At 37.8% G+C, this 14,259-nt stretch overlaps 2 protein-coding genes across 3 annotated transcripts in view; one reads left to right on the plus strand and one right to left on the minus strand.

The window, feature by feature from the left end:
• Window positions 1-6,060, plus strand: part of UHRF2 (ubiquitin like with PHD and ring finger domains 2) — a 74,761-nt gene extending 68,701 nt beyond the window's left edge. For both annotated transcript variants that reach the window (XM_071581328.1, XM_071581330.1), the window contains exons 11-16: window positions 403-565; window positions 1,079-1,216; window positions 2,000-2,123; window positions 2,898-3,058; window positions 3,790-3,888; window positions 5,449-6,060. In XM_071581328.1, coding sequence (XP_071437429.1) covers window positions 403-565; window positions 1,079-1,216; window positions 2,000-2,123; window positions 2,898-3,058; window positions 3,790-3,888; window positions 5,449-5,595 — 832 coding nt within the window. In that variant the 3' untranslated portion in view covers window positions 5,596-6,060. The remainder of the gene's footprint in view (window positions 1-402; window positions 566-1,078; window positions 1,217-1,999; window positions 2,124-2,897; window positions 3,059-3,789; window positions 3,889-5,448) is intronic.
• A 1,211-nt stretch (window positions 6,061-7,271) lies between these two features.
• The window catches only part of GLDC (glycine decarboxylase), a 43,056-nt gene continuing 36,068 nt past the window's right edge, over window positions 7,272-14,259 (minus strand). The window contains exons 20-25 of the mRNA XM_071581327.1: window positions 14,011-14,152; window positions 12,331-12,442; window positions 11,012-11,107; window positions 10,556-10,728; window positions 9,808-9,888; window positions 7,272-8,876 (exon numbers count right to left, since the gene is read on the minus strand). Coding sequence (XP_071437428.1) covers window positions 8,733-8,876; window positions 9,808-9,888; window positions 10,556-10,728; window positions 11,012-11,107; window positions 12,331-12,442; window positions 14,011-14,152 — 748 coding nt within the window. The 3' untranslated portion in view covers window positions 7,272-8,732. The remainder of the gene's footprint in view (window positions 8,877-9,807; window positions 9,889-10,555; window positions 10,729-11,011; window positions 11,108-12,330; window positions 12,443-14,010; window positions 14,153-14,259) is intronic.

Below are 14,259 nucleotides of genomic sequence, written 5' to 3' on the forward strand. Positions count from 1 at the left end.
TACACAGTTAAAAAGCCTTTAAATCTGTTGATGGGAAATAGCAGTAGAGAAAGTTTGCATTTTCTTAAAATTTTAATTTCGTCAATGCTATTTAGGAAGGGCTTATTTTTAAAAGTTTAAAAAGATTGGTTTGTTTCATTTAGCAATTTCAAATGAGTTTTCATCTCAAACCTTGACAACAAAATGTTTTGAATTCCCATCTTTTTTCTTACTGTGCACTGTAGCATGGAGCTCATTGCTTCCGTCATCTCTGCAGTTGTGAAAGAATATATTTGAACACGTCTATACTGCCCAATAAAGCATAATTAGACAAGGGAAATGCATATGACTTAATTACCTTAACTCTCAAAACTCTGTTGTGTGAAGCAATCTAGTTTAAGAAGATTTTAAATGTCTTCCTAGGGCATTGGCCCTTAATTGTGATGCCCCACTGGATGACAAAAATGGAGCAGAGTCGAAGAATTGGAGAGCTGGTAAGCCAGTCAGAGTAGTGCGCAGTTCAAAAGGACGGCGAATCAGCAAATATGCCCCAGAGGAAGGCAACAGATATGATGGGATTTACAAGGTACTCTGATTCCTATAACATAAGATTTTCCTTCAGCTGTTCTAATAGTCTCATATGCATCAGACTGCAAATTCTTCATTATTACTTAAAAGAAATAGTTCCTTTTTCTTCACTATAATTTTTTAGCTTCTTCTGTAAAGAACCAAAATGCAATTATTTAGAGCAGTGATAATAGACCATAGTCTGTAATAGGATATATAAAGTTGAATGTGTAAGCTACTTTATATTCTTCCCTGGAAATCAGATTACTTCTTTATTTTCTCAGTTCTTCCAACTATATCCTAGCCCTCTGTGTGTTTAATGACTTCTTAGTTTACGAAATAAAGGAGTATGCCTTTTAAGAGCACTGCGTTTATCAAATATACAAAAATTTCACACCTGGGGGATGAGCTGCTGTGTAATAGTAATGTGTGAATCAGCCTTCTCATTTCTTCTTTAACAATTAAAGTATGGCAGTATGCATGTGTTTGGCTTGTGATAAAGTAATAGCAATGATTTTATATTTTTGTTGAGGTGGTGAAATACTGGCCAGAAATTGGGAAGTGTGGATTTTTAGTGTGGCGCTATCTGCTGAGGAGAGACGATGTTGAACCTGCACCTTGGACTTCAGAGGGGATGGAGCGATCAAAGAAACTGGGTCTGAGTGTACAGGTCTGTATTGGGACTCACAGATTTTATTCTTCATTTTAGTAAACAAATTCCAGAAATAGAAATCGGCTAAATTAAAGCCCCATTTTTTTGTTATACTTCACTGTGGCAGGTTTTAATACTAAAACTCACTACAAATTATCTGCAAACTGAAAAAATCCTGTAATAGTGACATACCAGAAGGAACTGTGGATGAAGCTTTCTACCTTAGCAGAAAGCAGTAAAGTGTTTTGCATATATAGATTGGGAAATCAGAATCTGAATCCAGTTTTGTGGTCTTCAGGCTGGAACAAATTTTGACAGGTGGCTTGAGTCTGTCTGAAGGAACCAAAAACCTATGCAGCTTTATGTATTTTTCACTTCAAGTAACTGAGAAGTTAGTATTAATAGTGTATTTTGGGCACAGAAATAGGCTGACACATGAAGATTTCAGCATTGGAGAATCAGTGAAAGATAGAAAAAATTAACATTATTTTTGGCAAGGCAATGGTATATCTTAGAGCATACAATCATCTTCAGCTTTGCCTAACTGATTTGTATAGTTGTAAGGGCATAGATAGAGGTATTGGGTTCTGTTTAATTATATTCTTCGACTTGAGTACACTTTCTTAGTGATAGATACTAATATAAATGTTTCCTCCATTGTATAGGGGTTTAAAATTATTTGGTAATTATTTCACTATATAGTCATAGGGCTTTGAAGTCTTTGAGAAATTAATCTTTTTGTATTTACTTATTGCTGTTTGCCATTGGTTTTTGTTTTAAACCTGTGCTTTTTAATTTTAGTATCCAGAAGGTTATTTGAAAGCCATGGCTAGTAAGGAGAAGAAAGATAAGATTAAAAAGCAAACGGTGAAACAGGAACCAACCAGCCAAAGTAATGGAAACCAGAAAAGGACAATTGATGATGGTATTTCTTTTTACTTTTTTAGCATTCATCAGCAAAGGCTATCATAACTACTAAACCATGAAATCTTTGTGGAAGTGTGAGTTCTTTGGAATACTAGTATAAATGGATAAGCACATGCTCTCTAGTTAGGGTGGTCCTGTGATGTAAAGGAGAGCACTCTGGACTCTGAATCCCAAGGTCCTGAGTTCGAGTCTCAGTGGGGACCGTCCCCTGGCAGTTCAAGCTTCCCTGCCGTCCCATCCTGTCAGATCTCGTATGCCCAGCAGGGCCAGCCCCGGTTAGTACCGGGTGCTGTGATAGTCCCGAGGACTTCGCTGTCACTGTCCAAGCTCTCTTGGCCTTTGCAAATGGACCTTAGGACTTAAACGGTGGGGCCAGTTCTGCGCACGCTGAGCTTCACCTTAAAAATCCACTGCACAGGCTGGAAGGGCACATGGGGAGAGCCCTGCCCAAATCTGTGTTCGTGAAGTTTGGCCACACACACATACATGCTCTCTAATTAAGTAGTAGTGTAGAGGTCTTATTCTTTTACTACTCTTAATGAGGTTTTTTTTTCTTAAGCTCTGTACAAAAATGAACATTTTCACTGCAGGTGTGCTGCAGTCCAAACAATGCTGAACAGTATGAGCTGAAGTAGGAATTTTACTTGTTGCGTTTCATGAATGTAATCCGTGCTAATCCATGTTTCCTTCTAGAAACAGTTTTGTCTTCCCCTTTTATTAGTTCAGACTAACACTTTGTTGTTACTTCTCTGATGGTCATTATCTTGAGCAGGTATAGAGGAACCTGCAAATACACCCAAAGCCATGAGGATGGGAGATGGAGGGAAAGGAGAAGCTTTCCAGCTGACCCAGGAGCAGCAATGGCTGATTAGAGAAGACTGTATGAACCAGAAACTGTGGGATGAAGTACTTGCTTCTCTTAAGGAAGGACCAGTATGTTTGTTCATATGTGATTTTTAATGTTTTCCTTTTACTTATATTATTAGAAAAAATCTTGAGTTCCTCTTGAAACCTAATTTGCTTGTTGAACTTTTGCTAAATACAGATTTTGTCTAGCATTACTTTTATTTGTGAGGCTTACATTTCAAGAAAATAAGCCTTGCTTGTTCCATTTGCTATTTATGAATTGGTTTATACCTCTATAATAGAAGTCTTTTCCTTGCTCAAAAAACATTTTGAAGGTAAAAGTAGCTTTTATTTCCATTTTTGAAGAGAGCATGTGTTCTCTGAAATGATAAATGTATTTTTATGTTATGCCGATGTCAGAAATGAGGCATGAAGAAGAATGGTTCTAGTCACTACCTTTTGTTCAGGCAGAAAATAATTTTATGACAGGTTTCTCAGAGAAGCTGTGGGTGCCCCATCCCTGGATGTGTTCAGTGCCAGGCTGGGTGAGGCCCTGAGCAACCTCATCTAGTGAAGGGTTGGAATAGATGTTGTTTAAGGTCCCTTACAACCCAAACCATTCTACGACTATATGATTCTTCAATTTGTAAAAGAGCAGGGAAATGAAGCCATTAAAGACCTGATTTGTGATTACTTTCAGAAAGCTGCGCTCATAAAGGACTTAAGAACTTCTGGAATTTCATCATCTTTATGTAATAAGTGGCATTTATGAGAACTGTAATAGAGTTTATCTCTTGTATTCCTTTGCCCTACATTAGAATTTTCTGAAGAAACTGGAGCAATCCTTTATGTGTGTCTGCTGCCAGGAGCTGGTTTATGAGCCAGTGACAACAGAGTGCCTCCACAACATCTGTAAAGTAAGAACAAACTCTGCCTTGCTCTGGGCTGTTTTCTTGGCTCTGAGATACCAGTCACCAAAGCCATATATTCTTTAGAAAAACAGCAATAATTGCCTGACATTCTAAGCAAAAACATGCAGAAAGTTTCCATTCAGTGTTTCCTATGTAGACATAATTTTATGTAATAAAGAGGCTGTTTCATACAGTTCCTGATAGATATAATGAGTGAGATTTACCATTACTGTCTTGCCTTTGTGATCAGTTGAGTAGATTAGAAATTGGTTTAGTCCAGTGGTTAGATATTGGCACAGTATCAGTATTTTAATTTTACATAGTTAAGGAATAAAACCAGGTTTTATAATTGTCCAACTCTCTTACTAGAAGTTGTGAAAGAGTGCAGGCTAAATACAGGAAAATTATTTGGACTTACTCACAGAAGGTTGCATTATCTTGTTATTATTGGCATTGTTGGTTTTGTAGGAGGGCCACAGAAGTCAAATCACTACTCATGTCTGTTAAAATCTTGGTCAGTTGGATACAATGTAAGGAATTTGGATCAAATGTCTACTGAATTTAATTTTTGTAGCTCTGGTGTGTGCAGAATCATTTGCTAAATTGTACCTATCTGAATGGCACCTGCTATACCTACTGTTTCTGCCCGAGAGCCTAAAAGGACTCAGACTGTTACCATCCTAGTATGGTAATTGATAACACAAGCTTGCTGTTCAAGAACCTATGTATCACTCCAGTAAAAATCACAGTATTGTTCTGCATGGCCTGCACACATCGAACAAATGTCTCCTTGAAAAAACATAAGTATGAGGAAGGAGTTAGTATTTAAGACTATGGAAATCAGAAAACAATTTAAAAATAAAGAAGCTGCATGAAAAAATAAAGAAGGTGCATGGCAACAAACCCAGAAAGCACAGTATTTGAAGATGGCAGTAAATATTTGTGAATACAATATAACTTTCAGTTCAACTTGTAAGAAATAGTTTGATAGGAAGCTGCTACTGCTGTTTGGGCACAGCCTGATAAATTTTTCATATTCAGCTCACATGCTCAGGCTATCAACAGTCAGCAGTAACATAGTAAGGATGGCAGCACAGATGGTAATGTGTTAAAGATTGTATTATTCTACATGTATCTGTAAGGCTTAACTGAAACTAATCTGATGAGGTAGACGGAGATTGTTATGTTAACTATACTTGGTATATTCACCTTCCTCTTGAAATGAAGGTCTGGAAAACAGTAGCAATCTGTGAAGCAAGTTATAAGGAAGCTGAAAATTGGCTGTGATTTACAGGAAGGCACGAGTGGAAACGAAAGGGAAACCTCAGATGTGATTCTTTTTAATTCCTCCCAAGCTCAGTGTTTCACATCCCAGCAGAGAGAACAGTTCCTTTGCTGGGACATTTTGGTCACAGAGGCAGAGTCGGACATCAGAGGGTTTGGCAATGACTTCCTTTTTCCTGGTCGTACTGCAAATTTTGGTTTATAGTGATAATCTTAGTTTTTACTGGTTAAGGTGTTGGTGTGAAACAAAGTTCTCACAATGTACTTCTCTGTATGTCTCAGAGTTGTTTACAGCGCTCCTTCAGAGCCGAAATCTTCACCTGCCCTGCCTGCCGCTATGACCTGGGAAAGGGGTACACCATGGTTCCCAACAAGATCCTGCAGACACTACTGGACCAGTTCTTTCCTGGTTACAGTAAAGGACGATGATGTGCTGAGATCCTTCCATACTTCTCCCAGTGACTTTATAGACAGTAAAGGAGAATAAACATGGGAAATGCATCAGCGGACCAGCCAGCTTGATGGGACTCAATATATTGTCACACTTTGAAGCAGCTAACCCTCTTCCCCTCATAGCCATCTTTTTGGTGTTGTGAGAACTCTAATTCTCAGCTGTCTTTTAACACCGAGGGTAGTTTTGGCCAGTTAAAAAATAGTTTTCAAAGAAAAAAATCCTGAAAAAAAGAAAGCATCAGCTTTTACTGGCCTAGCTGATGCTCAGTTTATTTGTTTTTTGTAACTACCTCAGGACAGAGGAAAATAAATTCTGTTAAACAATGGGGATAAAAAAAATTTAGTGATGTTTTAGCTACACACTGCCTCTTAAGTATTAGTTGTGCCTGGTCTATGTGGTTTGATTTACAAAAAAAAAAAAAAAAAGAAAAAAAAACAAAACCAAAAGAAAAACCCACAAAAATGCAGGAAAAAGAAACAGAATCAGCACTTAAGCCATTTGGGTTAAATAACAGCAAATTCTGTGGTGTGCATAATTCTTTTTTGTCTCTTTCTTCTATTATGCTGTATTTTTTGCAAGAACAGGCTGATTTTTAGTCTATTTTTGTGAGCTTCCTTGTGCTTTTCTTGTATCTTATGCAAGTTGACTACTAATGACTAATGAGAACAATTAAGAATGCATTGTTGCTGCATTAGTGTAAAGTGATCTGTGTTTTTTGCACTTAAAAGAGGGTATTCAAGACACTCTAGCTGTGTAAAAAATAGTTCATATAAAAATGCCACTTCTGTATTAGTTAAACTGTATGCTTTACGTAGGTCTTGTATCAGTGGCAATACATCTACACAGCATTAAAGGCAGTGCTGGCTTGGAGAGGGTTCAAATCACTTCATATTGTGATCTGAAATTTTATATACAATATATCCCTCCCCAAAAATATACTTTATTAAATATTTTATGATTCAGAAAAGTTGCTAATTTTGCTTTTACTATTACCTGCTTAATTAAGTCAGAAAGTTTCTACAGAATTTATTTTTCAGCTTATTAACATTTTCTTTAGGTGGCCTTATTTTTCAGATGCAAGGTTTTGTATTCCTCGTTTCTCAATGAAAAGAACATTTCATTAAATAAAAATAATAATTAAAAAAAACCCAACAAAAAACTCCAGCCAAAACCAACTCCAAACAAAACCCCAACCAGACATTGCTATCCATGGACTCACTCATACTCCGTAGCAGTGGGAGTTGTTAGTGCTCTCCTCATGCCAGCGCTGCAGGGAGCCCTCCCTGCCCCGCTGGTGTTGGCAGCACTTGCTGCCAGAGCCAGCTCGCTAAGCTGGCAGCTTTGGGACCCCTGCACAGGGGTCATACGGGTTCCCACTGCAGGCACCGATGTTGCACTGCCAGCTTGTAACCACAGCAGTGCTGCTTGTGGTTCAGTGTTTTCTGGCAAAAACAGGTGTGATTTTACCTTTGTAACAGTCATCTCATCTGTGCAGTAAGCACATCAGGCTGGTGGCTTCTCACTTTTTAGTTGAGTGCTGTGAAATATTTTAATGCTTTGTTTTCCATTTGATAGTTTTTACCAATTAATGGATAAGATAAATTTGTCAGTTTTAGATAAGCAGTAGGAAGTTATCTGCTTAATACAGAAATATGTAAACCAATGTTTTAATATATCTTTTCAGTGACAGACATAACCAAGCAACATGAAACTGCCTTTAAAAATTACTGAAGTAGCTTGACAAGACTGGGGAGTTAGAAAGACTGTCCTTTCCTCACATAACAAGTTTGCAGTGGTTTTTTATTATTTTTTTATGTCCTTAGTGCTGTATCAGTAGCTACTGAAGGACATCCTTTTAAATAGTAAATTTTAGAGTAGGAAATTTTAATTTTCTTCACAATGTATTGAGGTGGTTTAGGACACAGATGCAGCTTTTCATATCAAAACTGGTTATCTAGCCTAACTTACCTTTAATGGAAGTCATTCCTGTCTCCTGTCATCTGAGTCTGTTTGTGTAATTAAAGCCCCTATTAAAGTCACAATGGTCACTTTAGGTAATGGAAAAGTTGCAGTCCCAAACTTTCACTGTAAAGGACACAAAAGTACAGTACTTAAAACAGTGCTGTGAACACCAGCCTCCTATGTGTCACTTCAGAGTTCCCAGGCATGAGTGTGTGTGGACCTTCAAGAAGAGGTTGAGTAGTGGCTGGTTGTAAGCTGCAGAACTGTGTCGTCCTTTCCGTGGTCCAGGTGGTATCCTGGTACCTGTTTCCTTATTCACTAAAATTGTGCTTTGTGTTACCCAAGATCTAGATCATACTAAGCAGTTCACACTGTTAAAAAAGGTCTTTCACACCTTCTCCGGAATAAGAGAGGATTAGATGAAATTATAAGATAAAATTTATGTGATACAGAAAAAGGTTGTTACTTCTTGGTAAAATGGTCCATTCTAGCTCATTGAAAAAAATCAGAGATTTATTTACATGTTAATCTCTGACAGTATTTTCCTTTGTGTAGAAGCTGTCACTGCTGTAGCAATTCTCACAAATCAGAACTTGAGCTTCATACTTTTCATACTGCTCTGTTGGACAAATCCAGCTGAATAGTTTATTTCTAAAACATGACTACACTTAAAATTCTGACCAATTTTATTAGACTACTAACACTGATAGGTAAAAACTCAGTATGAAATTAACACTAGCAATGCTAGTGGTAATACGAAAAGTAAATTAAAAACCTACTTCATAATTTTTTTACAAAATATAAACAATTAGTCCTGCAGTTAATGGTCATTAGTATTGCCTCAAGTATTTGCATATTTTCTACTTTTTTAACAGTATCTTTCATGCTACTTTGCAATTTGGGTGTTAATTGTTAAACTTCAGCTCAAAGCAGACAAAATGCTGAATCAAGGCAACTTCAACACCAACTGCTATGGAAAAACCGCATTCTGTTTACATCTAACATACTGATTGTATTCACATTTTAACTGAGCAGTGATTCAATTAACAAACATGGTGATTATCCAAAATATACACAGTATACATATCCCCAGGAAATCAGGAAAAGGCTATCCTGATGGAGTCAGAAACGCAGGCAGCTGGAAGCAGTCTTAGGAAGATGCTCTCTTCTGTTCAGAAAATGGAGATTCATAGGCTTCCATTGGTGGGCAGGTACAAACCAGATGCTGATCTCCATAAATGTCATCAATGCGAGCAATTGTGGGCCAAAACTTGCTTTCAGGCTTCACAAAAGGCTAAGAGAGATAAAAAAACCAAATCATCTTCATTTTTTTGTACCAAGCAAATCTACAAAATTCTAACACACATTAGAAGTTTTAAGAATTACAAACGCTGGAAAAGTGAATTTTTTAAGTGAAGTCATCCTTCAAGTCTATTTCCAGTCCCTGAAGGTTACCAAGCATGTATAACCGAGGTGGCAGTCATAAGAATGTCTAGATTTTTTGAAAAAGTTTAACCATGTCCCCCAAGAAAGAAGCAGTTTTCATGGGATAAAAGAAAACTTAATTATCCTTTGAATCACTGGCTTACAGATAGAAACTAAGGAAAAGTGGAGGAGACTACTGTGCTATTCCTTTATAGTTACAACATAATATATAAAGCAAGGTGTCAAACTTTAGAGGTGCAGTTGAAGTCATACTCTTTGGAATAAGACAGCAATTAAATAGTTGCAATTCTGTTTCAGATGAGAAAGGTTAGTTACTCATTTAGCTGTCATGGCTGTGGAAGCAATTAAGAAGTCTGACAAATCTGGCTCTAATTTGACCTTTATATGTAGCAGGCCCACACTGGTGTGGCTTGCCCCTTGCTGAACATGAGGCATCCTGTCACACCCTTATCCAAGTTCTTCTGAGCAGAGCTTTGAATGTCAGCACATGGTAGCTGAACAGGCTGTTTCCAAGAGGAATAGATGCCCAATATTGAAGGGCTAAAATTTAGAAATTAAGTTTGCACTCGATGTGTAAAGACTTGTTTTAGAGATCTTCTTTCCTTGTCTTTAAAAACAAAGCCAATGGAACTGCAGTAAGAACTCACACTCAACAACTAAGCAACAGCAAAAACTGCTCTCAAGTTTTTATTCTTACCAGATTACTTCAGATCCAAGTGACCAAAAACTACAGAGCACAAAGGATATTTATGTATTACCACACCACTGGGTTTACTTACCAGTGGGAATGCTGCCACTTCTCTGGAATAGGGACGATCCCACTTGGAAGAAGTGACACAGTTCAAAGTATGTGGTGACATCTACAAGGAAAAAGATACATTTAGGACATGAAATTGCTTAATATATATGTGAACTTTCCTTTAGATTCACATTACTACATGTAAATTATTACTGCCCGGAGAGTCTCTTAGAACTCTCTTTGTCTGGGTGACAAAAGGCAGGTTTAAACCAGGAGGCAAGTTGATTATTTGGATTTTTTTTTCAGTTTGCCTGAAGATACTACCCAAGGTTTGAATATACTTCCGTTTTCTTACCAAGTCCCCTCAGTATTTAGAAGTCAGTACAGCTTTACAAGACTTGAACAGAACTTGAGCCAACAGCAATTCAGTGCTGCCATTGCTAAAATAATTAACTCTATCTTTATTTTATTATTAAGGTCTTTCCACTTCCTGTCTTAAACAGATAAATAAGCATCTCTCCTTCATTACTTTGAGGTGGCCTTGAAATACAGATTATGTGCTAGTGGAAATAACTTTCTCTGGTCTGTCAGCAAAGGCCAGGCTTCTGACTTGAAACAGTCAAAATTCAGATTTTGAAAAACTGAAGGTTTCTAGAAAGTCTTGCCTTCACTGTTGCACAGAGTTATTTTTAAGAGTACTGAAAGACCAGGAAGCAGACTTATGTAGTCTCAAGAAAGAATCAAAGGGTTAAGTGGGTGCTGGTAACTTGCTCTACATGCCATCTTACCTTTAGTGGGTTAATTTGGGGGTCCATCCTACCCCCCTCTATTTCAGCAATTTCCTGCCTAATACTGATCATTGCATCACAGAATCTGTCCAGCTCTGCTTTGTCTTCAGACTCTGTTGGTTCAATCATAAGTGTCCCTGCCACTGGCCAGGACATGGTTGGAGCATGAAAACCTGATGACAATAGAAGAAATCAGTCACTGACAACAGACTATGAGATAATAAATATATGCATTACCTATCAACTGACTCACAAATTCACAAAAGTCTTAAATAGCTACTACAACTCAACTGACACAAATCTGTCTCCAAGCCCTTAAAGATGAGGAGGCCTGAAATGATTGTGACAGATTGACCATTCCTAAGCACAGAACTAGAATGTTTCTGTTTCCCTTTAGAAGAAATTTAGAAAATTTTCACTTACACTGCTATTTTGAAAAACAGACATTTGACTTACCATAATCCTGGAGCCTCTTAGCAACATCTACAGCTTCAATGTTCGCTGTTTTTTTGAAAGGTCTTGTATCCAAAATGAATTCATGTGCTACATAACCTTAAATGAAAAAGTATACACTATGTTTACTTACTAGGAGAACAATGCCATCTACAAGCAGTCTGTTCTGACTGGTTTTGTGGAGAACACAGCAAAAAAACAAATTCAAAAATATCCACTTGGGCAGAAACACATACCTGAGAAATAATCAGGTAAGAGATATACAATTCAGTATGTGAGGATTGGCCCTTTCAGTCCCATGTCACTTAAGAGAGGCCTCATTTCCAAGATCAGAACCAGCAATGAGTGGTCAAAGTATCTCCGACAATTTACAAGTACTCTGAAAAGTAACTGGATTTGTCAATGCTCCAACACCATTTGGGTGTTACCTTGAATTAATCAAGATAATGAGTTTTATTCTATGCCAGAGCAAAGCTCAAATCTAGTGTTACAGCTAAGGACAAAAGTCATCTTAATTTATACCCATGATTCTGAAGAACCTTGTTGCATTTTGTTGCTGAGTCCTTCAAAATCTGCAAATTCCATTATTTCTGTGAATAAATAATGTACTCTGTTAAAGTGCAACCCGCATGTTTAGCTGAAGTGTATGCCATTACATTTAAGACATATATTTTAAAGAGCATACATATTGTACTCAAATGTTCTTCGATGCTGTTCAGCTTAAAACAAGCAAAATAACATTCTCTGATAGTTACTGGACTGTAACAGATAATTTTTTCACCTCTTAGTCATTACTTCTGTCCTGCTGCAAGACTGGAGATCCATAACAGGGAACCAGAATGTAGCTAAAATACCTTGCATTGCCAAGGGGATTCTATCCCATCTCATGAAAGTGAACAAGGAGCTGAAATGAGGGAAATTTGGTGGGATTTTTTTTCAGAGAAAACGTGCAAGAGAAAGCACATGCCCAAAAATTGCTTCCAGTTCTTAAATTGTAGTGGCATTAGTTATGGGAGATTTGGAGGTCTTGACTTGGTTGCTTCTCCTTTTTCTACTGTTCATTAATCTGCTATTGGACTTGAAGGAGAACAATCTGATGGTTTACTCCATCATTTCATTTAATCACAAAGAGGCGTTTTTCCTTCTACTTCCAAGTATTTCAGTTTCATTGCAGTATGTCCACAGAAGAAATGTAGCAGGTTCTCTGCTTGTTAACAACATCAAGAGAAGTTCGAGATACGGCTGTCACATTCACTGCAAGCCAACTTTGACATGAGACAAAAAAAGGTCAGCTTTGTAGAAGAAAGTTGTCTAATACTTGCCTCTTGCTCCTCTGAAAAGGATTTTGTAGTGCTTCTCCAGTCTCTTTGCCATGTAGTTTGCATTTAGGATCGCAATCTCAGAAGCATGCTTCAAACCCTTTGCTCCCATTGTCTGAAAGACAAGTAACATGAAGAAAGATCTAAAACCACTCCCAAGCAAACTGAGTGTGCTCTTGGAATGAAAAGCATGACAGACAACAGCTCCTTGATGCATCTGGCTAGTTTTAAAGCAGTCACTCTGTAATTACACTTTTCCACACAACACTCACAGGGTATTAACTGAGACCACCTTTGGCATACATAGCTTATGAGAGTGCTTATTGTGTAAGAGGTTTAGCTTAACACCCACAAATGAATGACCCAAACCTTTCCTCAAACTGTGAAACCTTGAAATGAATAGGAAACAAGTGAGAACTCAATAATGTCACAGCACAGGCTGCCTGATACCATCCTAGGGAAAGTGTGTTCAGAGAGCTGCCCAAAAAGCTGTGTGTGCTGTCTGTACAGGTGATCCCTGCAATCCAGTGCTTGCTGGTGTCATGTCACACATGATACTGTGCATTAAGAAGGACCAGAGCCAAATGAACACTGATACACTTATTCCTCTCTTAAATCACTGCAGAAGGACAGTGCTGGAATTGAGATGTAGCTGAATTTCTTAACACTGCACTTAGAAGTTAACTTGATAAAGGTGGAAGCAAAAACAGACTTCAAGGTAGCCTCTTTAGATGGGACATTGTAAACAGATGGCATTTTGCATTCTGAAGAAACAGCTTCTCTTAAGAATTTACTAGTTTAAATAATCTGTAATGGGAACCAGCTTGCAGTCACAAGTGATTTTTACCCTCAGGTGAAAAGCCACCAAGGAAGTTGCATCAGATCATACTTGCTCATTTTGAATTCTTGGAGAGCTGGTTTCCCAAGCAGAGAAAATTTCCATGATTAGACTATCAAATTGGTGACAGAGTACTCTGAATGACACTGCCCCTACATTCAGTGTTCCACCACTCTGTCACTGAAAGCTTTAAACGTTGCGCAGAGTCCCAGCACACCCTTCTCTCAAACAGTATTTGAATCTACACTCATCTCTCTTGGCTCCATATATGTAACCAAATGTTTGCTGCTTTATCACTAAATTGCAAGGGATTAACCAATTACACAGATCATGATCAAGCTGTCTCACATCCAAAGCCAGAACTAAGTTCAGTTTTCAAATTCTGTAAAATCGCCTGGAATTCAGGATATTGGAAAGTTAAATGTTACACACATGTCAAGTATAATAATACCACAGCATACAACTAGAAATATTCTTGAAAGAACAGTAATTACCAAGTAGCTTTTAAATATGAAAACTTCAATGTCAGAGAAAGTGGAAGGGCAAGTCTGATTGCAGTTTTCTGCCTAGTAGTCCACTTAAAAATTACTACAGACAAGAGCTAAAAGAGTTAACCATAGATACAGCAGTGGTCCTAATGTCCTTTCCCATGGTAACAGATGACTATAGGCAGTGGCACTGTCCACTAGAAAACAAGGATTGATGGAGGTTAATAATCTCTGTACGGTAGGCACTTGCATTTCAATCTGTGCAAACATCTTACGATGAGTTGCTCTTCAGAGTGGTGATGGGACTTGAAATAGAAACAGAACTTCAGCTGAAACTCCTTATTAAAGTCTACACACCTTGATATACACCCAGGAAATTGGCAATATAGCACTGGAACCCCAAGGTGCAGCACTGACAGTACCCAGAGGACACGCATCCTTATCCGGCTGTATGTTGATGACAGGGTGAGTAGGCAAGTATGGAGCCAAATGTTTCTTCCTGAAAGAAAAGCATTGATTTTAGAACTTAAATGTATGTTTCTGTGTTACCATATCTGGACAGTTTCAGCAGTAGTTTCTCTTCACCTTGCTTCCAAACACAGTCCT

The sequence above is a fragment of the Pithys albifrons genome, chromosome Z, assembly GCF_047495875.1.
Source record: "Pithys albifrons albifrons isolate INPA30051 chromosome Z, PitAlb_v1, whole genome shotgun sequence".
Taxonomy (NCBI): Eukaryota; Metazoa; Chordata; class Aves; order Passeriformes; family Thamnophilidae; genus Pithys; species Pithys albifrons.